Below are 27,011 nucleotides of genomic sequence, written 5' to 3' on the forward strand. Positions count from 1 at the left end.
TGTTTAAGGGCCAGAAAACCCTCAGCCACTTGTCTGGTCCAACCTTATTAGATTGACCTGTAGAATGGTGCCATTGTTTACTGGGGTATTATTGATGTATTATTGGGGGAACTTCACTCCCTCACACACTGGGAGGAACAAATCTACCCCACTTATGAAAGAATCTGAGTGTGTAATGTGTCACTCACCTTAGGACTGAGGTCACAGGTCCACTGCTGAAGTTAAAAGGATCATCCATGGACTGGTCACTCTTCATAGACACACAGCTGGGTGCTGGATTTGCTGCTCTCTTACTCCACATCCTGATGATATTGAATAGTGAAAATAAATCACATTAGAGAACAACCAATTACACCCACAACATTCTTACCCAATCAACTCCACCTGGAACCTGCACTCACTGGACACTTGATTAGAATCAAGTACATAAACATACCACACACACACACACACACACACATCACACCTGTCCTTCAGCAAGGCAAACGAACCACCCACCCACACACACACGCATCACAACTATCCTTCAGCAACACAAACGAACCACACACACACCACACCTGTCCTTCAGCAACTACACAAACATTACATCTGTCCTTCAATAAAACAAACACCTGTTCTTCAGCAATACAAACATACCACATAGACATCACACCTGTCCTTCAGCAACTAAAAAAACATACCACACACACACACACACACACACACACACAATCACATCTGTCCTTCAGCAACTACAAAAACATACCACACACACACATACACACACACCACACCTGTTCTTCAGCAGCTACACAAACACACACACACACACACACACACACACACACACACCTGTCCTTCAGCAACTACACAAACACACCTCACACATACACACACACACACACAAACAGAAACTAGAACAGCACTGATAGTAGAACTTGGTTTAAATATGAAGAGGAAGTGGCAACAGATGAAGGGGAGAATAACGAACTTCTAACTAATAAGTGGAAGATGAGAGCAGGGGAATGGCTGAGGATGACTGACAGGGATTAGTGTGTGTGTGTGTTTCTGGCTGGGTAGCGAAGAAAAGCCTCAGATGGGATGGGTTTAAGGGTGAGAAAACCCTCAACCACTTCTGATGAAAAAACAAAGTGACTTGTCTGGTCCGAGGATCAAACCAGCATCTGCACTAGTGTGGTGATGCAGCTCTAACCACTACGTGTGTGTGGTAGACCCAGGACACTCTGTTTCTGTTCCTAAACACAGCAGAAAATGAACACAGAACAAAAGACAAACAAATAGTTATAGTAGTTAGTAGTTAGAAGTAGTTATATAGGAGTGGGGCACCTGTGGGAGATCAGACTACACTACACTCCCTTACACTACTGGGATAAAGGGAGTGAAGGAGAGTGATGGGAGTGAAGGGAGTGATGAGGAGTGATGGGAGTGAAGGTAGTGATTGGTGGAGACATAACAGGTGTTTTTTTTCTTTAACAGTACAAACAAACAAAAGAGTTCAACAGTGAAGGGATGTTTAAGGGCCAGAAAACCCTCAGCCACTTGTCTGGTCCAACCTTATTAGTTTGACCTGTAGAATGGTGCCATTGTTTCTCGGGGTATTATTGATGTATTATTGGGGGAACTTCACTCCCTCACACACTGGGAGGAACAAATCTACCCCACTTATGAAAGAATCTGAGTGTGTAATGTGTCACTCACCTTAGGACTGAGGTCACAGGTCCACTGCTGAAGTTAAAAGGATCATCCATGGACTGGTCACTCTTCATAGACACACAGCTGGGTGCTGGATTTGCTGCTCTCTTACTCCACCTCCTGATGATATTGAATAGTGAAAATAAATCACATTAGAAAACAACCAATTACACCCACAACATTCTTACCCAATCAACTCCACCTGGTACCTGCACTCACTGGACACTTGATTAGAATCAACTACATAAACATACCACACACACACACACACACACACACACACACACACACACACACACACACACACACACACACACCACACCTGTCCTTCAGCAAGGCAAACGAACCACCCACCCACACACACACACACCACACCTGTCCTTCAGCAACACAAACGAACCACACACACACCACACCTGTCCTTCAGCAACTACACAAACATTACATCTGTCCTTCAATAAAACAAACACCTGTTTTTCAGCAATACAAACATACCACATAGACATCACACCTGTCCTTCAGCAACTAAAAAAACATACCACACACACACACACACACACACACACACACACACACACACACACACATACACACACACCACACCTGTTCTTCAGCAGCTACACAAACACACACACACACACACACACACACCTGTCCTTCAGCAACTACACAAACACACCTCACACATACACACACACACACACACACACACACACGCAAACAGAAACTAGAACAACACTGATAGTAGAACTTGGTTTAAATATGAAGAGGAAGTGGCAACAGATGAAGGGGAGAATAACTAGAACTTCTAACTAATAAATGGAAGATGGAGAGCAGGGGAATGGCTGAGGATGACTGACAGGGATTAGTGTGTGTGTGTGTTTCTGGCTGGGTAGCGAAGAAAAGCCTCAGATGGGATGGGTTTAAGGGTGAGAAAACCCTCAACCACTTCTGATGAAAAAACAAAGTGACTTGTCTGGTCTGAGGATCAAACCAGCATCTGCACTAGTGTGGTGATGCAGCTCTAACCACTACGTGTGTGTGGTAGACCCAGGACACTCTGTTTCTGTTCCTAAACACAGCAGAAAATGAACTCAGAACAAAAGACAAACAAATAGTTATAGTAGTTAGTAGTTAGAAGTACTTATATAGGAGTAGGGCACCTGTATGAGATAAGACTACACTACACTCCCTTACACTACTGGGATAAAGGGAGTGAAGGAGAGTGATGGGAGTGAAGGGAGTGATGAGGAGTGATGGGAGTGAAGGTAGTGATTGGTGGAGACATAACAGGTGTTTTTTCTCTTTAACAGTACAAACAAACAAAAGAGTTCAACAGTGAAGGGATGTTTAAGGGCCAGAAAACCCTCAGCCACTTGTCTGGTCCAACCTTATTAGTTTGACCTGTAGAATGGTGCCATTGTTTACTGGGGTATTATTGATGTATTATTGGGGGAACTTCACTCCCTCACACACTGGGAGGAACAAATCTACCCCACTTATGAAAGAATCTGAGTGTGTAATGTGTCACTCACCTTAGGACTGAGGTCACAGGTCCACTACTGAAGTTAAAAGGATCATCCATGGACTGGTCACTCTTCATAGACACACAGCTGGGTGCTGGATTTGCTGCTCTCTCACTCCACATCCTGATGATATTGAAAAGTGAAAATAAATCACATTAGAGAACAACCAATTACACCCACAACATTCTTACCCAATCAACTCCGCCTGGTACCTGCACTCACTGGACACTTGATTAGAATCAACTACATAAACATACCACACACACACATCACACCTCTCCACACACACACACCTGTCCTTCAGCAAGACAAACGAACCACACACACACATCCTTCAGCAAGACAAATGAACCACACACACATCACACCTGTCCTTCAGCAACAGAAACATACCACACACGCACACAAAAATCAAACCTGTCCTTCAGCAACTACACAAACATACCAGACACACACACACACACACACATCACACTTGTCCTTCAGCAACTACACAAACATACCACACACACACCACACCTGTCCTACAGCAAGACAAACATCACACACACCACACCTGTCCTTCAGCAAGACAAACACCACACACATCACACCTTCAGCAACACAAACATATCACACTTGTCTTTCAGCAACTACACAAACATACCACACACACACACCACACTTGTCCTTCAGCAAGACAAACATACCACACACACACACATGTCCTTCAGGAACACACACACCACACCTGTCCAACAACAAAAACATACCACACACACACACACACACACACACACACACACACACACACACACACACACACACACACACACACATCACACCTGTCCTTCAGCAACTAAAAAAACATACCAAGCACATACACATACACACCTGTCTTTCAGCAAGTACACAAACATACCACACACACACACACACACACCTGTCCTTCAGCAAGACAAATGAACCACACACACACTCACACAAACAGAAACAAGAACAGCACTGATAGTAGAACTTGGTTTAAATATGAAGAGGAAGTGGCAACAGGTGAAGGGGAGAATAACGAACTTCTAACTAATAAGTGGAAGATGGAGAGCAGGGGAATGGCTGAGGATGACTGACAGGGATTTGTGTGTGTGTGTGTGTGTGTGTGTGTGTGTGTGTGTGTGTGTGTGTGTGTGTGTGTGTGTGTGTGTGTGTGTGTGTTTGGCTGGGTAGCTCTCTCACTCCACCTCCTGATGATATTAAATACTGAAAGTAAATCAGCTGGGTGCTGGAGGCTCTGCTCTCTCTACCCTGATGAAGATGAGGAAAGTGTTGAGTAATTACATCCTTCACTACATCTCATTTATCCTGAATATTCCCTCTTCCTGTTTCCTCAGATTAAGTGCTGATGGAAAGCCCCTCACTTTGGGTCAGAGGTTCCTCCTCCACTGCTGGAGTTATGAGGCTCCATCATGGAGTTGTTCCTCTTCACACACACACAGCTAGACACTGGAGATGCTGCTCTCTGCTCCCTGTCAACAGTTCACACACTGAATCAATGCCTGATAAACCTCACATTAACATATTAAAAATAAAAATCATGATATCAAACATGAAGCAAAAAATAAGAAATATAAAAATACAGATATATAATATATAGATATATAGATATACAGATATATAAAAATACAGATATATAAAATAAAATAAAGATTTAAGCAACACAATGTGCAATATATGTGTATGAGAACAAGTTTTGTTGTATGCGATATATATATATATATATATATATATATATATATATATAAAATGTGTGTGTGTGTGTTTACATATACTGTAACAGCCCATATATGTGCACTCTGTCTTAAAGCACAGGCAACTTGACCATCAACGGCTAAAGCATCAAATAACCCCAAATATCCAACACCAGTACTTAACACACCCAATGACAAAGAAATTCAAGTGTAAATTCATCATCATATTGAGAGACCTGCGATGTAGTTATACTAGTGTGTTCATCCATGCAGTCTTCTCCAGAACTGTAGGTGGCAGTGCAGAGCCAACTGTAACCCCTGAAAAAGCAGAGAATTACATTCTGACACCCATCACATATGACTGTCCACAAAATTCAAGAGGTGCAAATCGACACTGTAAAGGTCCAACGTGCACAACAGGAAGAGGAGTAACCGCGTCATTTCTAGCACACACACACACACACACACACACACACACACACACACACACACACACACACACTCTCTCTCTCTCTCTCTCTCTCTCTCTCTCTCTCTCTCTCTCTCTCTCTCTCTCTCTCTCTCACCAGAGACAATGAATCAAATATAAACCCAGGCTGTGTCTGTAATGGCCCACTCACTCACTCATTCCCCCACACAGACGGGTCTATATAGAACACTACGTAGGGTATGTTAGTGAGACAACAGACAGAATCTATCAACACTAGTCTGATGGAAATATAAAACTGTGACCTCACAGAAACTATCTGGAACATAAAGTGGTGCAATCACAACACAATGAAGTAAGACACTTTAGTGAGGAAACAGTGGTAGAAGTCCTGTCAACATGTCTGTTATATGTCCTTAATCAGTGTACATCAGTAGTTCACTACAGTTACAGTACACTATAGGTGTAGTATCTTTGTCCTTAATCAGTATACCTCAGTAGTTCACTACATTTACAGTACACTATAGGTGTGGTATCTTTGTCCTTAATCAGTGTACATCAGTAGTTCACTACATTTACAGTACACTATAGGTGTGGTATCTTTGTCCTTAATCAGTGTACATCAGTAGTTCACTAGATTTACAGTACACTATAGGTGTAACCTTGAGTTGTAAGGAGGCAGACGCATGTGCAGAGAAGAGCAAGATTTAATAGGGGCAAATCCAAAATCGTAGTCGTTAGTGTAGTCCAGGGTCATATTACCAACATGATCAATCAAAACACACAAAAGCAAACAGGGGAAACTCAGGGCTAAGAAACATGAAGGCTAGGACACGCGGAGTACAAACTTACGGGGATACAGACATGGGCTCTCAAAAACATTCAGACATTAAACCAATCAAACACAATGAACCTAACACACGCATTCAAATAAACACAACCATTAAAATAAACAATATATAACCAAGACTAAGGGAACAAGGTAGGGTTTAAATGCATGAACTAATCGAGGGACAGGTGTGGAAAATCAAACGAGGGGCCGAGAAAACGAAACTACAGAATGGAACTAAAATACACAAGATGGAAAACACGGAACAGGGAAGCTGGGAGGGACTAATCATGACACATTTACAGTACACTATAGGTGGTGGAGGGAAAGTGAGGCTTTGTGAAATATTGAGATGTTCGAAGCAGTTGTGTCGAAAATAGTTTCAAGGTTTCAAAAGTGTAGTAGACTACTGTAGGGAACTGGGATGACTGGCACTGGTTGGCTTTATAATGTGTTCAACCTGGTGTGTTGGCCAGAACACAAAGCCATACTGAGATCAAAGGTATAATAACAGGCATGGACTTGATGTTACAGAACTGTGAAGTAGAGAACAGGTTAATAATGCTATGAGATCAAGCACAAATACGGATATTACTTTAAATGTCAATGTTGTTTGTAAATGACAACATGCACAATACACAAAAAAGGCTTTTACAGTCGATTGAAATGGCTATACTACGATCAATATAACTGGTACTTGGGCACCATCTCACAGCAGATCTCTGGAACTGACTCAATGACTTGATAAAGAAATGCGGTGGCCATGACTAACATTGAAATGTCTGATTTAACCTCCCAAACTCAAGGACTAATAGACAAAGGAAGTACAACTGATATGAAACACTGCATTACCAGAGGATAAATACACTAAAACATGAAAGTGAAACTAAACCTATACAGAGAGCACAGGGAGTAACATGCCTGCTTGTTAGTAACTGTCAACTAACATTGTTTTTTCATCACAAAATATCAGTATAAAAAGAAGATGCCTGACTTACATTTTATCAGTAACACAGAGTTTCTGGGTTTAACACAAACAAGTTTTACTGTGTGGGAAACACTCAGCACCGTGATATCTTTAGCCAATTATACAAAGTTTAACTGGATAATTGACCAATATCTTTAGTCAATGATGCAGAGTTTAACTGGATAATCGACCAACATCTTCAGCCAATGACACAAAGTTTAACTGGATAATCAACCAGTATTTTTAACCAATGACATAACGTTTAACTAGATAAGTATATTATAAAGAACAACAAAAGTAAATAATATTCACTCATAATTCTTCCAACACTTATGGGCCTTTTGAATAGAAACATTCTGACATGATCTCCACAGTGACCACTTTTGCTAACATCTTGATAATTATATTCTGTGAAACAACAATGTCTAACTACTTTGCCTAGATATTATTCTGGTGGGTTATACCAGGTTATTGATACATATGATCAATAAATATTTAAAAGAAACTACCATACAACAACCTGTTTCTGTTGTGTTCTGTAAGGTATTTCAAATTCTTGGCATTTCAGTTTCATGTGTAATACTTGACATTTAGAAAAATAATCTATTAACAAAATGCGAGTATGTTTACTGGGATAAATAACCACATGGGTTCTGTGGGTTTACATGAACTCTGTAGAATTCTGTGGCTTTGCATGAACTCTGTTGGGTTCTGTGGTTCACATGAACTCTGTAGTCTATGAAATGCAGACCGATTGAATGAATTGTCTGTATGGAACAGGTTTCATAGTAAAATAAAGGAACAATGTCTCAAAATGATATATTTATTATTATATTTATATTATAAAATTTTTGTCGTTCTACTGTTTGGGGGGCTTCTTCTCTTCCCAAATTACCTCCTCAGTCTTGGAAAAGATTCATTCACATAGAACACATGTTGCTTGCATGCACAGGTGTTTTTACCATTATATAAATGTGTGGATATACAGCACATCACTCCTGTCAGTAAACCAGAGGATCTCTCTCTACATACACTTTCTATATATTAATGTCACTATATCTATCCTGACTACTGCTCACTGGATGTCTCTCACTAGCCTATCACTCAATATGTCCTATCAGTAACCTTCTATCTAGACAACTCTGAATCTCTCTGTCTCTCAAATTCTCTCTTCTCATAAAACCCTCTAAGTTTGGGTGTGTTTTCTTGACTTATAAGCATTCATAGAGTTTGTGACTGAGACAGGTGTGTGATCAGGTTTGTTTCAGACACTGTCAGTCAAAGACAGGAGCGGCAGGTTCTGTATGAGTTGTAGAAACACAAGCTTCGTTTAGCCGTGGTCACGTGACATGGCCGTTTTGCGCCACACTTCGGATCAGTGTTTCAAAACGCTGCGCTTCAGAAACTCCAAACAAGCGTAGAAACGTCAGCATTGACCGTCCGTTCCCAAACTATAGTTAATAATGCAGCTAATGAACTATACAGGGAATCTGAACTGTCCGGTGAGGATTTGGACAACACTAAAAAATGGCTGAAACTGAACAGGAAACTAACTGTAAAAAAACAAACGTTCCAGCAGCAACTTTACGTTTAGGCCAGAGGAGTTTAAACTGGGAGCATTTGGAAAGATTACTGACTAACTACGACTTAAAATCGAGATTTACAATAACTGACAACGTATATCTGAGCCAGTTATATTTTTACTATTATTTAAAAATATAACTGTGCGATCGTACTGGGCCATATTAGTGTCCGTCATTTTAGATGCGTACCGTTAACTTCACCAGGACTTTAATCTTTACATTTAATCCACTTTTCGGTGAACCGACGATTTAAACACAGAACTATGTATGTACAAAACACGCTGTTTAAACTGCACCGACATCGCATTTTAACAAATAGGATGAAATTACCGTGAAATATTTTAAACGCGTGTATCTCCAATCCGCCCAACTTTCAATAACGGCAACAGTTCAGAAAATACTTTCGTTTTCTTGAGAAGGGAGGGACTACAGGAACACCAGTGGGCGTAAGTAGAGCACATGTCAATCATTTTCGTATGAAGCCTATTACACAACCGATTTCTTATAACGTTCCTTTTTGTTAAGCCAATCATCAGCCAAAGTTAGCTGTCCATCATTTTGCCGTAGCCAATCATACACTATACAGTCTATACCGCCAATGTATTCACAGTCCCGCCTACACGAACTTGTTTTGCGGCTGCGTTGAGAGTAAATCTCCACTGTCGGCACGTTGAAACACTTCGGAACTTAACATACCGCTTTGTTTGTAGATCAAATTTACATATGACTGTAATTTACAGAGAATCATCCTCACACTAAGCATGTAAGTGTGTGGACGTCCATGACATGTTGTGCATATGACAAATAAAGAATCTTCTTAATGGTTGAATGCTGAATCTTCTTAATGGTTGAATGCTGGGAATGTGTATGTGTGTGTTTGTGTGTGTGTGTATGTGAGTGTGTGTGTGTGTGTTTATTTCAAATATTGTGGAAAAATAATTTATTAGTTTACCTGTATTTGGTACAACAGAAAACTACATGATGTACTTATAACAATAACAACAACAACAACAACAACAATAAAACATTTAAATTCATGCAAAACACAACTACCAATTAGAGATTTTACATTTGGTGTGGATTTTTTCAGAGAATCAAACTTCTTATTAAATCACATTAGATACAATCACATAAGATAACTCCATATAACATTAATACATAATATTCTGCATTGTAAGACAAATTTAGGAGTCCTAAATAAGCAGATTATTTTGTATAATAAACACAGAATACAGAACACATAGAACTCACAGAACACAGAAAACACAGAAAACACAGAAAACACAGAAAACAGAGAACATAGAGAACATAGAGAACATAGAACATGGAACACATAGAACACAGAACACATAGAACACAGAACATATAGAACATAAATCATGGAACACATAGAACACAGAACACAGAGCACACAGAACACAGTCTAACAGTAAAAGAATAACAGTAAATGTGTATTAGTATTGCTGGTTACAAGAAAGTTGATAATTTACATATTATATTAAATAAATGCCATGCAGGAGGAGATAAAGATACAAGACAACAGTAAGAATAAATAATAGCTGGATCACTGGCAGTGCTCTTCTGTTAGAAGAAAGAACCAAACATGTTCCTCATCATATGTAAACTGTATTCAACTATTAAGTGAGCTATCTATGAGTGAGCTATCTAGGTGTCCTTTATAGCCATCCACAGCCAAATTCTACTGAGAACTTCCAGCCTCACTACAGAGTGTAATTAATGACTAGTCAGATGTCATAAATTTGCATATGACATAATTATTCAATATTACCTTTTAGCACACAGATCTCTATATAACAATACAAAAGAGAAAAGAAAAATGGATATAACAAACCTATTCTCATCTTATTCCTTTCATAAACCTGAAATTCCCTATCCAACAAAATCCCACATAATCATACTAATTACACCAGAACACAAAAATAAAATACATGGCAGGCCAGATTCAAACACAACGGCCACTGCACTCTAATGAGCACAAAAAATGACAAAAGATTACCCTCCCATGGTCAGTCCTCTTGGTACAAACGTGAATCTCTCCTCAATCTGATATGGTGTAGTATCTGTAACACGCTATCCCTCAACGGGCTAGTTACACTCACTCTGAGAGACCCTGGACGTTATCCAGCCTAAAAGCCCAGTAACTCACTCACTCACTCACTCACTCACTCTCACTCTCTCTCTCTCTCTCTGGATGATATAGTAAATGATAAAGTAACAGTCTTGACAACTGCAGTATAAGCAGGTTATCTTCTTCCATTTGGGATGTTATAACTCGTAGCCTACTAGTATAATACGCTACTTCAGTACACTAAGTGAAAAGAAAATAAAACTTCACTTAGTGTCATGATTGGCCACCCTCCTGGCGTCCGTTTTCATGGTTTCCCTATCGCCTCTTTGTTTTCCTTTACTTCCTTGTTGTTATTCCATTCCTTAGTTTCGTTTTCTCTGCCCCTCATGATTTACACCTGTGTCTTGTTTAGCATCCATTAGATCATGTATTTAAGCCCTGTGTTTTGTTTCCCACGTTCTCGGTTATTTTGGTTGTAGGTTTGGTGAACCATGTCTGTTTCGTGTGTAATTTGGTTCATTCAGTTCTTGCTGTTTTGTGCCCTAACCTTCATTATCTTTTTTATCCTGGTTCAACTATGTTTATTTATGTTTATTTGTTAATAAACTCTCTCTGCACTTGCATCCGTCCCCTCGCCTCGCCTCGATTTCTGCTTACCCGCTAATGTTATGCTTAGACACTTCTCACAACACAGTCATAAGCCATTGTTGGCCACAAAAGAGAGTTATGCAAGGATTCTTGATCTGAATACCCAAATCACAACTGTACTCTAGTAAATGTAGTAGTGAGTGGCAACTTGGCAGTGGTGGGGCCACAGTGGTTGAACGAGCAAACGTCCGATTACAAATACAAGTCAAGTACCTTAACCACTGAGCTACCACTGCCACAGATCTCCAGGAGCAGAGGGTGGGGCTAAACTGCTGGGAGACAGATCTCCAGGAGCAGGGGTTGGGGCTAAACTGCTGGGAGACAGATCTCCAGGAGCAGGGGGTGGGGCTAAACTGCTGGGAGACAGATCTCCAGGAGCAGGGTTGATGTGCACTGGTCTACACAGGTCCATTTCAGAGTCTTTGTCCTGCTCCTCTGTTCAGTCCCTGTGTGTCCCTCACTCAGTGCTGACCTGCTGTCTGTCCCTCCCTCTCTGCTTCTCACTCTGTGGCTGTTGAGCTTTGGCCTTTTTAACAGGAGGTGGAGTCTGTGTCTCTTCTCCTCCTCTTATTCTTTTCCTCCTTCTTCTTCCCCCCTTCCACCCCTCCCCTTGCAGTTGCTGGGGCGACTGTAGTGTCTTTGTCCTCCTGTATGGTAAGCTTCTTGTGTTTTTTGCGTTTCTTGCTCTCAGGAAGGAACCCTTTCTTCTTCAGCATTGGAGCCTCCTGCTCCATCTGCTCTGCTGCTGCTTTCTTCACATTCTCCACTCGGGGGTCCTGAGGAGACCACGAGACAAAGATCTGACACAACAAACCTGAGGAGACCACGAGACAGAGATCAGACACAGCAATTCTGTGGAGATCACGAGATAAAGATCAGACACAGCAAACCTGAGGAGACAAGGAGACAAAGATTATTTACATATATTGCATTTAGCAGGCGCTCTTATCCAGGTTGACTTACAAAATGCTTTGTCATTTACTCATAAAATACATCCCAGCCAGTAGAGTAGGTTAGAATCCAATATACCAATGAGCTAGAACACTGTAGAAATACAGGAATCACTGCTGATGCCTAGAAGTACAAGATACCTGAGGTCTATCTTAAACAATGACAAGTGTAATAAACAATAAGTACTAGTTTGTTAGACATCATCACTGTTATAAACAATACCCTACAATAAGTACTAGTTTAGTTTGTCAATATAGGAGCAAGGTCAGTGGTCATTTAAATAAATAAAAAATGAATAGATGGGTCTTCAGTCTGTGTTTGAAGACTGCAAGGGACTCTGCTGTCCGGACAGCAAGTGGAAGTTTATTCCACCATCTGGGAGCCAGAGAATACTCTCGATGCTTGTCTTCCATGAGACTTGAAGCATGGTATTTCAAGCTTTGACCACTGACTTCATGTATGGAGGGGCTGGACCATTTTTTATGTAGGCAAACATCAAGGTTTTAAATCTCATGCATGCAACTACTGGAATCCAATGAAGGGAGCACAGCAGCAGAGTAACGTGTGAACTTCGGAAGACTGAAGACCAGTTGTGCTGCTGCATTCTGGACAAGTCGTAGAGGTCTGATGGTTCTTAGAGGAATACCAGCAAGTAGCAAGTTGCAGTAGCTTTGAGATCACAAGAGACTGCACACGTACCTGGGCAGCTTCCTGCAAGAGAAAGGCCTGAATCCTTCATATGTTACAAAGGAGAAATCTGCAAGACTGGGTTAGATTTGAAACATGAGAACGACAACAGGTTGTCCAAAGTTATGCCCAGGCTACAGGCAGCTTCGGCTAGTGATAACAGGGAGTTCTCAAAGGAAACTGTGAGGTCATGGTAAGGGTTGGGAGTACCTGGGATGTATAGAAGCTTGGTTTTACTGTGGTTGAGCTTCAAGTGGTGGGCTGTCATTCATGATGCAATGTCAGTCAAGCAGGCTGAGATACGTCTGGAGACCTGCATGTCAGAGGGTGGAAAAGAAAGATGTAATTGAGTGTCATCAGCATAGCAGTAATAGGAGGAACCATGAGAGATTTGACTTTTCCAAGGAAACGAGTATACAAAGACAAGAGAAGGGAGCCTAATACTGAGTCCTGTGGAACACCAGTGGAGAGTCTACATGGTTTGGATGTGGATGCTTTCCATGTCACCTGATAGGACCGTCCCTCCAGATAGGACTGAAACCATTTCCATGCAGAGCCAGTCACACCAAGCCTGGAGAGAACAGAGAGGAGAATGTTGTGGTTTACTGTGGCAAAGGCTGCTGAAAGGTCTAGAAGAATCAAAACAGATGACAGCTTGGTAGCTTTAGCAGCATGAAGTTTCTCCAAAACTGCTAAGAGGGCTGTTTCTGTAGACTGTGCCGGTTTGTAGCCAGACTGATTGTGATCATGCAGCTGGTTCTGGGTGGGAAAAGAGACAACTGATTATAAACTTCTTGTTCAAAGGCTTTTGAAAGGAAAGAGAGATGTGATACTGATCTGTAATTGGTAGCACTGGAGCCATCGAGTGTGGCCTTCTTGAGGATTGGTACTGAATACAGTTGGCACATGTCCAGAAGATAAGGAGTTGTTGATGATGACACAGATGAAAGGAAGCAGATTGTCTGGAACAGAGTGGAAGGAATTGGATCCAGAAGAATGTAGAAATGAAAGTATTTGTAACTGTATCCTGTCACGGTTAGTCCCTCCCGCTTCCATGTTCCACGTTTTCTCTGTCTTGTGTATTTTAGTTCCATGCCGTAGTTTCGTTTTCTGCACCCCTTGTTTGACTGCTCACTCCTGTCCCTCATTTCTACCTTGTTAAGTTCATGTATTTAAACCATGTCTGATTCCCTGTGTTTTTGCTATTCATTGCATGCATTTGTGTGGAATATATTGAATGTTTGAATGTACTGGATGCATATAAGCCTGTCTTTGTTTCTAAGCCCTTGTGTCTGTTAGCCTGTTTGATTCTAGCTGTTTTGTTTTTCCTTACCCTCCATATGTTACTTCTTAGTTTCTGTTATAGCCTGCTTTCCCTGTTTGCCTTTGTGTGTTTTTGGTTTGTCATTACTTCCCTTCATTTATCATAGCCCTTGGTTTATTTATCATGTATTCTCTGACTCTCCGTATCGGTAATATGATACTACAACTTTGGATTTTCCCCTAATAAATCTCGCTCTTCTCTGCATGTGTCCACCTCCTTATTAATGAGGCTGGGGATGTGAATAAAAGAACACAACTTTTTCAGTTAATCAAATTTAAAGGAATTTATGTAGATTTTGCTCAAGAAACTCATAGTGATAGGCAGAATGAAGCAGACTGGCTGAGAGAATGAGAAGCTAAAGCATTTCTAAGTCACATCAGAACTACGTCTGGTGGCGTGACTGTGTCATGTCTGGGGCCATGGCTCTGCCCCTTCTCAACAGCTGGGTTCCACAATTTGTAGTGGAGGATATTGAGGCTCTTAAATTAGTTGACCTGCTTGGGGTAAAGGCACAGGGGGCCCTGGTCTTTTCTCATTTTCAGAATGTGACACAGATGGTTTTTCTTTGGTTTAGAGCTTAAAAGTGGTCATAGGAGATGGATATGTGCCTTGAAGTCTAGTACTGCACTCTCAGATCCTGTGGAGATTGGTAGAAGAGCAGCACAGTTTTACACTAGGCTATATATCAGTGAATATAAATCACACCAAGAGTTGGAAAATATTTTCTTACATGGTCCTCCTCAGGTAGAAGAAGAGGCCGTCTTGGGTCTTGAGGGGCCACTGTCCCTGGTGGATTTGCAGGATGTCCTTCAGAACATGGAAGGTGGTATTGATGGTATTGATGGTATTGATGGACTGCCAGTGGAGTTTTACAAATCCTTCTGGTGTGTGGTTGGAGAGGATGTGCTGGAGGTAATGAACGACAGTCTCACAAAAGGGAGCACTCTTTATTTGTGGGTATAATTACACACAGAAGAAGAAAGCACAATGTCAACTTCTGAATTTCATTTTATGGCAATCTAAGATGGCAGTGTGGATCAGTAGGAAGTGTTTAATTGAGGGTCAGAGAGACAGTAGTATTGTAAATGTGTCTAAATAAATAAATGTGTTTGGTGAAGAGTCGTATAGTGTTAGATTTTAAGTTTTATTCTGCTATGAATGATATGACTACTTTTGGAAATATTTGGGGTTACAATGATGTTTTGTGCTCTGTGACAGATGAGGAAGTGGGTTTTGGTGTTTCTTTAATTTAAATGTTCTTTTTCCTTTTTGAAATTGTATGCTGTGTTTGAATGTGTATGAATATCATAATTGATTATTAAACGTTATTGAGAAATCTTAGAATGTCTCTCTGTCCTTCTCCGTCTGGGTCCCTGTAGGGTTCTCTCTCTCTCTCTCTCTCTCTCTCTCTCTCTCTCTCTCTCTCTCTCTCTCTCTCTCTCTCTCTCTCTCTCTCTCTCTCTCTCTCTCCCACTTCTCCATCTGGAGTCCAGGTCTCGGAGACGCAGAGAGAGAGAGAGAGAGAGAGAGAGAGAGAGAGAGAGAGAGAGAGAGAGAGAGAGAGAGGGAGGCCACCCAGACTCCAGATTGAGGGAGAGACAGTGGAACAGAGAGAGGGATGTGCGCACAGACACCCAGACTCCGCATGGAAAGAGAAAGATGGAGGGAGAGAGAGATGGAGGGCCGCACGGCGACCCAGACTCCAGATGGAGTGAGAGAGAAATAGAGGGAGACAAAGAAAGAGGGTGAGCCGCATGGGGACCCAAACTCCAGATGGAAAGAGAGAGAGAAAGAGAGAGAGTAAGTAAGAAAATGTAAGTTCAAGTAAAAAAATGCAGCAATCATAAATTCTCCAACCCCAATCAACTTCAAAACACTCAACTGAATTTCCCTTAGAAACCTATATAAGGAAAAACAGGAAATTATTTTCCCTCCAAAACAACATGGAAGCTTCTCCACAAAAAAAATTCACAGGTAAGTTATTTTTTTCTTAACCTGTTTTACTTACTTCATTAAAATATACAAACGTTCCTGGCCAGATAAACATTATACTTAAACTCTAGTAATATATTATAAGAACAATATTTCATCTCAAATACTTATTTCTCTTCCTCTGCAGGTCCTCACTAAATAACACTATTTCCATGTTAACCATCACTTAATAAATCACATCATCAATAAAGTTTTACCAAACAATTCCTGTGTGTTAATTTACATGCACACATATATACACACACAGCACATGTGTATCTCCAACACAGTCCATATGTACACACTGTGGTGGAGGCTAACTGTCACAAGACTTTACACTCATACTGTGTACAACATCTGTATCTCTGTCAGTTTCAGTTTCCAAAGATTTCCACCTGATTGGAAAGATTTCTGTAGATTTGTACAGTTTAACACAGTGAGGTTATGATTCCACAGCATGTGTAACTTGTAGAACAGTATTTATGTCATATGTACAGAAATCAACTGCAGCTCAGTCCTTTATTGGAGCATCATTTATTGTGTGTGGTGTGCGTATGTGTGTGTGTGTGTGTGGTGTCCTTTGTTGGAGCATCAGAGTGCTGGTTTACAGATTGTCATTTATACTGTGTGTGAGTGTCAGAGAGACAGAGAGAGAGAGAGAGAGAGAGACAGGTGTATTGTGTGTGGGAATGAAGAAAGAGTGTGTGAGAGGCTGCGTGTGTGAAAGAGGTGTGTATGTGAAAGAGAGGTGTACAGTGCATGTTTGTGTGTGTGTTTGTGAGAGAGAAAGAGAGAGGTGGATTGTGTGTGTGTTTGTGTGTGAAAGAGGTGTGTTCGTGTGAGTGTTGTGTGTGTGAGACAAAGTGAGAGGTATAGAGTGTGTGACAGAGAGAGATGTGTAGCGTGTATGTGTGAGAAAGAGAAATGTAGTGTGTGTAAGAGTATTTGTGTGAGAGAAAGTGAAAGGTGTAAAGTGTGTCAATGTGTGTGTGTGTGTGTGTGTGTGTGTGTGTGTGTGTGTGTGTGTGTGTGTGCGTATGAAAGTGTAGCGGTTAAACATTTTAATAAATTGTCAGTAACAGTTGATAAGGTTAATTGGGGCACGACCCTGATTAACAGGGAAATTTTTTATGAATTTTAAATAATTTATTAGTGATTAATAATTCAGTCTCGAATCATGAGAGTCGCCAATCTGATATGTGATTTTTGCGCGTCTACCAAACATTATAATATCACTCTGGGCTCGCAGACGTTATAACCAAAGTATGTTTATTGAATAAGCAGAGATAAGAAAAACAATCATTGACTAGGATTCTATTAATGACCAGGAGTGTCTAGTTCACTAGACTCACTATAACGATCATAACCATGTGAAAATGATCACTGATGAATTGTGGTGAATAAAAGTAGCTAACTAGGCTAATAACGAAAAAAGAAAAGTGAAACTGTGTTAAGCAACCTGTGGGAATGCCCAACCAGCAATCTACTACTATCTAATCAACCAAACAAGACCAACGAATTAAACTTATTAATCAAACAAGAGTCGTGGTGAGAGAACACGAGTGAAGTGTAATAGATGTGTCAGGGGGAAAAGGGGAAACCATTGAAGCAGCTGAAGGGGGAACTAATTCTAGGAGTGAGGAGGTTGTATCACAGGTGAGAGGAAACTAATCTAATCTGATGTATAAACTTAACTAATCTAATCTGATGTATAAACAATAAAGTTACTAAAGTTACAACCGGTAACATAAAAAGGGAAATGCCTGTTCTCACGACTCACTGGCGCTCGACCACGTAAAACCGTCTTGGTGGCACAGAGAGAGAGAACAAGCTTTCTATTCCCATATACACTGCACACATTGAACATCTACCTGTGTTGGTGTGTCCATTTTATTTTTTCTGTGTGCTTCCTCAAATATTTTAACTGTTTGTGTACATCTGTAATGGTGAGTGGTAAGGAGGCGGACGCATGTGCGGAGAAGAGCAAGCTTTATTAAGGGCAAATCCAGAGTCGTAGTCGTTAGGATAGTCCAGGGTCATAGAGCCAACACGGAGATTTACGGGGATACATTATAAACCAAAACACATGAAGGCAAACAAGGGAAGCAGGCTATAACAGAGGCTTGGAAACACGAAGGCTAAGACAAACAGTCAGACTAGGATACACAGAGTACAAACTTACAGATACAGATATGGGCTTTCAAAAATATCCAAATATTCAAACATCCAATACAACCACATTTAATAAACAGCCAAGACACAGAGAGTAAGACAGGGTTTAAATCAGGAACTTAACAAGACTAGAAACAAGGAACATGTGTGGAAAACAGATGAGGAGCAGAGAAAACGAAACCAAGAAATGGAACAACTAGGAAGTAAAAGAAAACAGACACGATCGGGAAACCACGGAGACAGTGACGCCAGGAGGGTGGACATACGTGACAACATCCAAAAGCCAACATGAAACACACTGCTGATATGACCTACAGAGTCATACACAAGTTTCAGACTCTCTCTCCTGGCGCCCCAAACTTCATAATGGGAGATTTTAATCATTGTAATATGAGAGAGACTCTCAAAGATGTCCAGCAGTACATTACCTGCCCTACAAGAGGAAATAAAATCCTGGACCATGGTCATGCGTCTATAAAAATGCCAATAGAGCATCCAGGAACCCCCACTGGGTGTGTGTGACCACCACACTGTTCATCTGGTCCCAGTATATAGACCAGTTTTAAAGAGGGAGGAAACACAGTCTAAAATGGTTCAGGTCTGGATTGATGATGCAGTGAAGTGTCTGCAGAATTGTTATGATTGCACAAACTGGTCAGTTAGGCTTAACGGTTTTAATGGTGATAGGGAGAGACACCAGACCAGTTAGATTTAATGGTTTTAATAGTGATATGGAACTGCCTGAGGCACTTAATGCTTTTATTTGAGATTTAAACAGTCTCACTCTCTTCAGGTAAATAGAGTGTTCAGATATATACAAGTACACAGTAAAAATGAAACAATGTTCCTCCCGGACCATGGTGCAGCATTTAATCTTGTGTGTAGATGCGTGTGAGCTCACACTGGACCCCAACACAGCACACACACTTCTCTCTCTGTCTGAGGGGAACAGAAAGGTGACGCGTGTGGGGTGGGAGCAGTCATATCCTGATCATCCAGCGAGATTTGATTACTTGTATCAGGTTCTCTGTAGAGAGAGTCTGACTGGACGCTGTTACTGGGAGGTGGAGTGGAGTGAAGATGCTGCTCTAGCAGTGACATAAAGGAATCAGCAGGAAAGGAGTCACAGATGACTGTGTGTTTGGATTCAATGTAAAGTCCTGGAGTCTGTACTGCTATGACAACAGTTACACTGTCTGGCACAATAAGAAGAGAACTGACATCTCTGCTCCCCCCTCCAGCTCCAACAGAGTAGGAGTGTATCTGGACTGGCCTGCCAGCACTCTGTCCTTCTACAGTGTCTCCTCTCACACACACACACACTTACACACATTCCACCCCACATTCACTGAGTCCCTCTATGCAGGGTTTAGACTTTGGTGGTCTCATTCCTCAGTGTGTGTGAGAGAGCTAGAATAGCCTCCTGTGTGCTGGAGCAACACCAGAGTCTGCAGGGAAACACACACTCCTCTACACACACACAACTGATGAACATCATAATACACACATGCTTGTTGAGTATAAAACACATACACACAAACACACACACACACGTTACATCTCTCGCAGTATACACTACCTCATGAACACACACACACACACACACAATGCAATCATAACCTCACTGTGTTAAACTCTCTGTACAAATCTACACATTAAACATGGAACTCTTTAGAAACTGTGAAAGGTTTTTCATTCTGTTTTCTGTGTGCTGGACTGATACAGGTGCAGATGTTGTACACAGTATGAGTGTAATGCCTAAAGGATTTTTACAATAAAATACTGTCAACACTCAAAATCTCATACCATAACACCAAAACAGCACACACTGGTGAAACTGGGTAAACAACACAGTAGACAGTTAGATGCACTTCACATCTCTCTGGTCCTCACACACTCAGATAAACACACACAGCACACACTGAGGTGCACCCACACACTCACATAGGCTCAATCAGCCAGGCCCCATAAAGGTCCAGGGCCTAAATTTAATTAAAAACACCCAGTCAGTCATAACTTCATAAATAGCACTTATTTCTCTGTGTGTGTGTGTGTGTGTGTGTGTGTGTGTGTGTGTGTGTGTGTGTGTGTGTGTGTGTGTGTGTGTGTGTGTGTGTGTGTGAGAGAGAGAGAAAGAGTGAATGAGAGGAGGAGAAGAGGAGAGTTGTGCTGTCATCTGCTTCCTTCAGACTTTCTTCATGGTAAAAGCTTTCCGTTCTTTCTCTGCCACTTCTTTTCTCAGAGAACTTTCAGAGCTGCCTCTTTCTTTCCTTTGATGTTATTGTCTCTCAAACTTAAATATCCCCAACTGCCAAATAGCCCCCCACAGCCCCTTAACAGCTACTCCATTATCCAAACTGCCCTCACCAACTTCACCAACAACTTAATATCCCCTCAACTACCCCAACAATTAAATACCCCTAAAAAACAGTTACCCCATTAGTCAAATAGCCCTCAGCCTCAACTATTCCACAGCCAATTACCCATCAACCCTAATTAACCCCACAGCTAAACAGCCCTCAGGCATGATTTCCCCACAGCAAAATAACCCCTCAATCCCAATGACACCTCATCATAAACTAGCCCACAAAAGCAACTACCCCAACAGCTAAACAACCCCTTTGCCTCAGCTACCCCACAACCAATTATCCCAACCCTAATTACCACCACCTCCATATAGCACTCAAGCACAAGTACCTCCACAGATAAATAATCCAAAAAGAACTATCCAACAGCTAAATAACCCCTCAGCCTCAACTTCGCCACAGCCAATTAGCCTTCACCACAAATTACCCCACAGTCCCTCAATAAAAACCAAATCAGCCAAATTGCCCTCAACAAATTCCCCCACAGCTTAAAAACCCCTCAACAACAGTTACACCATTACACTAATAGCCCTCAATCACAACTACCCCAACAGGTAAATACCCACTCATCCGCAACTACCCCACAGCCATAGCAACACACTAGCAACCACTTGACACTCCATCGTAACCACTAGCAAGACCATAGCAACCAATTGGGAACCCATAGCAGTGACCTGAGATACCACAGCAACCACCTAGTGAGACCATATCAACCACTCTAACAACCACCTGGGATACCATAGGAAACACCCATCAAGATCCATAGCAACCACCTAGCAAGACAATAGCAACCACTTGGGACTCCACAGCAACCACATAGCAACTTCCTAGGAATGGCTCAATAGTATTTCAGGATTTCATTTTATATGTAAACTGCATTTGATATTTCACAGTATTTATCATGTTATCAACATTAAAAAAACACTAAACAACCCCTCATCCTCAACTACCACTCAGCCATTTAACCCTCAACCAAATTTACCCCCACAACAAAATATCCCACAACATTTACCCTAGCAACTCCATAGCAACATCTTGGCAACATCCAAAACAACCATCTAGGGACTCCACAGCAACCACCTATCAAGACCATAGAAGCAAATTGGTAACACCTTAGCAACCACATTTATTGTACTAATAGATAGTCCATGATTTAGGTCATATAAAAATAATAAACTGATTTTTAAATCTACCCTACATAAATGCTGTTTAAACATGATATTTTAGCTGTTGAGACATATTGTAGTCAGCTTTAAATCTAATGTCACCAAGTTGCCCCCTTTCATTACTGTAACGTCATGGAAGGGCGTGGAGCAGGACGCACAGACTTCTCTCGGCTTGTGAAACATTTAATGACACAAAACATAAAGACGATGGTGGCACTCATAAATAACATTAACAACCAGCATAGACACACTTAACACTAATGGCTTTAACATTAACACAAGCTAGACAAACAAGGTTACTAATATTACATTTGGACGCTAACAAACAAACATCAACACGCTACATCAACAATGACCAACACACTGCATACAACCAAGCTAGTACCAGGTCAGTACTATGTCAGTACCAGGTCAGTACTGTGTCACTACTATGCAGGTATTAGGTCAGAACTAGATCAGTAAAGTACCAATAACAGGTCAGCACTATGCCAGACTCACAAATAGGGATTCTTTCTTTCTCTAGCTAAAGCCAAAGAAATGCCTTTTTCAAAGAAATATACAATATACATGGGAGTGTGGATAGATTCTCCATGGATGTTTGTAATACATTTACAGATACTCATGACCAAGTGTACAAAGTAAACAATTACTTTCTACCCAGTAACAATTAAATAACAGAACAGAACAGAACAGATGTTAAAGTCCCATGTGATCAGCACACCTCTAACACCCTGTGGGCAGCTGGTCCACATGTCCTGTCATACACAAAGATAATCAAGGTCCTTTTAAAGTAACACCACAGAGTATTTCTTGTTTTAGTAGTCAGTGTTTACCTGGTCATACTATTAACCCAGGCCTCAAAAACCGACATGCAGGCAGAGGATGGAACATGTATGATTTGATTGGTTATTAGATTACACCCAGGTTCTGATGATTCTAAACTCATAGCTGGTGGGAGGAAGTTAGCTAGTGTGTTTAATTGCATAGAAAGTGAGTTAGGACAAAGTTTTTATTGTATTATGTCTCTGGACACAGATAGTGAGGTAGGACAAAATCTTTATTTTATTATAATGTCTTTGGTTAGGAGCAGAGCAGATATACATGTATTTCATAGTGTCTCATTATCTCATATAGTGATTTAAAATTATAATAATAGTGGTATTAGTAACATGGTATACAAGATTTTTGCTGGACCCGGGAATCCAGCTTGGCACAGTGAGTTAAACGCACTGGCGCTTTTTCCTAACTGTGTGTGTGTGTGTGTGTGTGTGTGTGTGTGTGTGTGTGTGTGTGTGTATATATATATATATATATATATATATATATATATATATATAAAAAGGTTCATTACTCATAGCTTCATGATAGTGCACAATAGCGGCATCTGGTGGCCAAAACTTCAAAGTGCTTTGTGCATCTGGTTGGCAAGGGATCTTTATTTATTTATTTAGGTAGTTAGTTATCTATGTATTTATTTCCAGCTTTTAAAACTGTTCTGTTGCATTAAAAAGCATGACATTTGTTGTTTCAATAAAAGCAACTAATAAAACTAAATGGACTATTGTGCATGTCATTAAAATCTCATTGCTGATGTGGGTACATACATCCAGGGTTTGGCAGAATACTTTGATGGATGAATAATGTGATGTATTCTATTACAATACATAAAACAGTAATATATTCATAATACATTTAGAACACCTCTTACTAAGTCACATTTAAGAGCAAAAATATTTTATATATTTTAAATTGAAGTTCTAAATTGTGAACAGCTTATCATTTAACAAAACTGATAAAATGCCATCAATTTATGACTTTATAAATTAAAGAATTATAAATAATTATTATAATAGTGCTCTTATAAAATACTCTACCTTATTTGATGTCAAAGGTTAAGTGTTCAAGCTTCAAAACGCTTTTTCTCACTATTTCCGGTCTATTCTGTGGTGATGTGATCATTGTAGAACGAATCAAGCACGAGCACAAATCCATTGGTTTCATTTTTGACACGAAGTTTCAGGTTCAGGCCAACATCACCACTGCAAATACACTGGGACGTTAAGAATGCGAAACACGTCATTTGTGACCCAAATGGTACTAAGAAAAATTTACAAATCTGCAGAATTTCTGAGTGCATGTCAGGCTACAAGACCACAGCAACAAACAAGCTTTCACGCGTGATGTGTCGGCTACCCAGAACGGCAAGGGTGATGTTTTCTATAAGGTAACAGTTAATATAAAATATTAATAGATACACTTGGTCATCTTACTGAACTGGGCGGCTGAACCTGAGCATACGCGACAATCGGCGACCTGCCTCCAAACGTCTCTTCGTGTCCGTGTCTCCGCCTCGCCCGCTGTACTCGAACAGAAAGCTGAAGTCAAACTCGGGTTCCCATTTCGGGTCGGCGTGGCTTAGACTGCGTGGATACGGCTGCCTATCCTCTGCTCGGAGAGGAACAGGGGCTCTTGCATCCTGCGCAGTCACACCGCACCTCTTAGCTTTCACGTGAAAAAACAAATAAACCGCACACTCACATTTATCCGCAAGCATACATGCTTGCCTGAGTTGAAACGGATTGGCCTGCCACTTGTGTGTCTTGGTGAATTGTAGGTTGAAAGAACCATAAAGGGAAAGAGAAGGGTTTGGAGGAGAAAAAAATTGACATTTCAAGTTCCAACATCTCTAGCAGTTAGTTTAAAAGTGTTTATACATTCTGACAGCGCTAGCTCAGGACTCAGCAAGATAGGTCGGAAAAAGTATCTGCATAGATAATAAGTTAATATGTAATATTTAGTGCAGCTGTTTTAAAGTTTGCATGTCTGCTAAGAACTCTGGTTGTTCTCGCGGACTGTTGAACGGGTTCATGTGTTCATTTAGGGACTTTAGCTCGTGCACTGAGCGATAGTAGCTGTGCGCTTTGTTCCCTCCGCGTGCTGTTCTGCCTTCTTATGCTGCAGTTCAGTGGAGGGACTGTGTGTCTCCTGGCGTGCAGGTACCTCAGAGTAAATGCGTTTGGTAGGGAGATCATGTCCATGTGGCGTACAAACCTTTATTACTATTAAATAATAATAATAATAATAATAATAATAATAATAATAATAATAAAAAACACGGTCGCACTCTGTGATTAGCCAGTGGGTTTCACTGCTTCTATTTTTTATCCCACATTTTTCTCCACAATAATATTTGCGAGGTCGTTAGATAAATAGCCCAAGTACGAATGTTGCTACATAAACTCTCCGGTCACTTTATTAAGAACACCTGCCTTGCACCTACAGTAACTGTCTACTTTAGTACATACTGTAACGCTTGGAGTTAGTCCTGTTTAAATTATACTCCAACCCAGATTAGCAGATCTTTGGAACTGGTAGAGAGAAGCGTGTGAAGCACCTGGAGGAGATGCGGACCAGACTCACTCAGTTTAGTAGTAAACTTGCTGGTTTATTCACCACGTGACACAGGCTCGCTCCTGGAGTATTGTAGACAGCTCATACATGAATTGTAAAAACATCCAAAGCTCATAACGCGTTACTAAAGAAGTAAATAACGATAAATGAAGATCTGGGTCCGGCAACGTCCGTCACGCACAGTACAAACCCAACTCTTCCGCGTGGGCTACGTGCACACGCCTTTTACGTAAACGTAACTTAAGGGGACAGTCCGCAAATTACTGACCGTTGCAATACTCCTGTTTTATAGGTGCATTACAGACTAATTGATTCTGCATGTTGCTAGGAACATCTTATCAGCCCAAAGAAAAACTGTTTCAGGTTTATTTCCGTGTTTGTCATGTAGATTTAAGGCTGGTAACAGTATATCCACTGGTAGACAGCTTCAGGTTTTCTGGCTCATCAAGTCTTTCATGAGCTGGATCAGATAGGAAACTGTACAGGGTGGTGGGTCCCCAGAACCGGGTTCAGAACCTCATATGTGTTAAGAATATTCAGACAGGATTCATTTGACATGGCGAGGTGCAGTGATGTAATCATTTCCCTCGTTCCTCAGTGATTTTACTCTTGCCATGTCAGTCATTTTACCTACTGCAGCGTCAGCAAGAATTCTTGCACCTTTTTCTTGCTATAAACGTCCGTTTGCTGTAATCTCAGGATTTTTTAATCCCGGGTGAATATCCAGGGTTCACGCATCAGAGTTTGGGTGCTTTTATCTCCAATCACGGAAGTGCTCGAGGAGGCAAATGCCTTTTCAGAGGTTATAAGTAAATTCCTCTACACGTATGTAACCTGCTAATGTTCAAACCCAAGTCATTATTACTATAAGTGGTTTCATTAAATACCAGAATTCTGTGCAGATGTGTGAAAAATATTTACTGGTTTCTTTTAACAAAAGCTACGTATCACACGTGGATGTTTTAGTGAGATGGTAACACGTAAATCCAGTAGCCACTGACATGTCTGTAATTTATCCCGAGGTTTCTGCTCTTGTGTGTGAGTCTGTCATACACTCTAGAGGTCTTGTGGTAAAGTTGCTTTACGTACACGACTGGAAAATTAGTCCCGTCTGATTATTAGTTTAGTGTTGCCAGAAATATCAAACACAGCATGACTGCTGGGAATAAGGGAACTGAGCAGTGACCCAACATACTGGCAGGCAGGACTGTGATGTTCTGGACCCTGGACTAATCCCCTCTGGTAAAGGAGGATTACGGTGCCGCTGAGGTGTAGTGGGGTTTAGTCCCGTTTCTACTGTGGGATAGATGGTGCTTTAGTCCTGTCTCTTTTATAGCAGGTGTTGTAATCAGGGTACTGTAAATAAGTGACTTTTTTCCTAATAGTGATCACTGAGATTTACTCAGCTGCTCCTACCTGTACAGTACTGACTGGGTCCTCCTGTCTCCTCTGTACAGTACTGACTGGGTTCTCCTGTC

At 41.0% G+C, this 27,011-nt stretch overlaps 1 protein-coding gene and 1 long non-coding RNA gene across 9 annotated transcripts in view; both read right to left on the reverse strand.

Moving 5' to 3' along the window:
* LOC145657536 (NACHT, LRR and PYD domains-containing protein 3-like) overlaps positions 1–9,163 on the reverse strand; it is a 49,828-nt gene extending 40,665 nt beyond the window's left edge. For all 4 annotated transcript variants that reach the window (XM_081712909.1, XM_081712908.1, XM_081712914.1 and 1 more), the window contains exons 1-6: positions 9,079–9,163; positions 5,179–5,260; positions 4,613–4,720; positions 3,231–3,344; positions 1,702–1,815; positions 189–302 (exon numbers count right to left, since the gene is read on the reverse strand). In XM_081712909.1, coding sequence (XP_081569035.1) covers positions 189–302; positions 1,702–1,815; positions 3,231–3,344; positions 4,613–4,662 — 392 coding nt within the window. In that variant the 5' untranslated portion in view covers positions 4,663–4,720; positions 5,179–5,260; positions 9,079–9,163. The remainder of the gene's footprint in view (positions 1–188; positions 303–1,701; positions 1,816–3,230; positions 3,345–4,612; positions 4,721–5,178; positions 5,261–9,078) is intronic.
* Positions 9,164–9,688: 525 nt separating this feature from the next.
* On the reverse strand, positions 9,689–25,728 carry LOC145657550 (uncharacterized). Of its 5 annotated transcripts, none has more exons than XR_014123329.1 (8): positions 25,543–25,728; positions 24,661–24,721; positions 24,398–24,479; positions 23,997–24,172; positions 15,178–15,353; positions 13,631–14,085; positions 13,334–13,436; positions 9,689–12,261 (listed from the first exon to the last, which is right to left on the reverse strand). It is a non-coding gene; the product is annotated as an uncharacterized LOC145657550 (long non-coding RNA). The 5 variants fall into 5 exon arrangements; XR_014123328.1 differs by having other exon boundaries at positions 24,393–24,479; XR_014123330.1 differs by lacking the exon at positions 23,997–24,172 and having other exon boundaries at positions 24,393–24,479.
* Between the last annotated feature and the right edge of the window lie 1,283 nt (positions 25,729–27,011).

The sequence above is a fragment of the Electrophorus electricus genome, chromosome 1, assembly GCF_041902795.1.
Source record: "Electrophorus electricus isolate QZ-2024a chromosome 1, ASM4190279v1, whole genome shotgun sequence".
Classification (NCBI taxonomy): Eukaryota; Metazoa; Chordata; class Actinopteri; order Gymnotiformes; family Gymnotidae; genus Electrophorus; species Electrophorus electricus.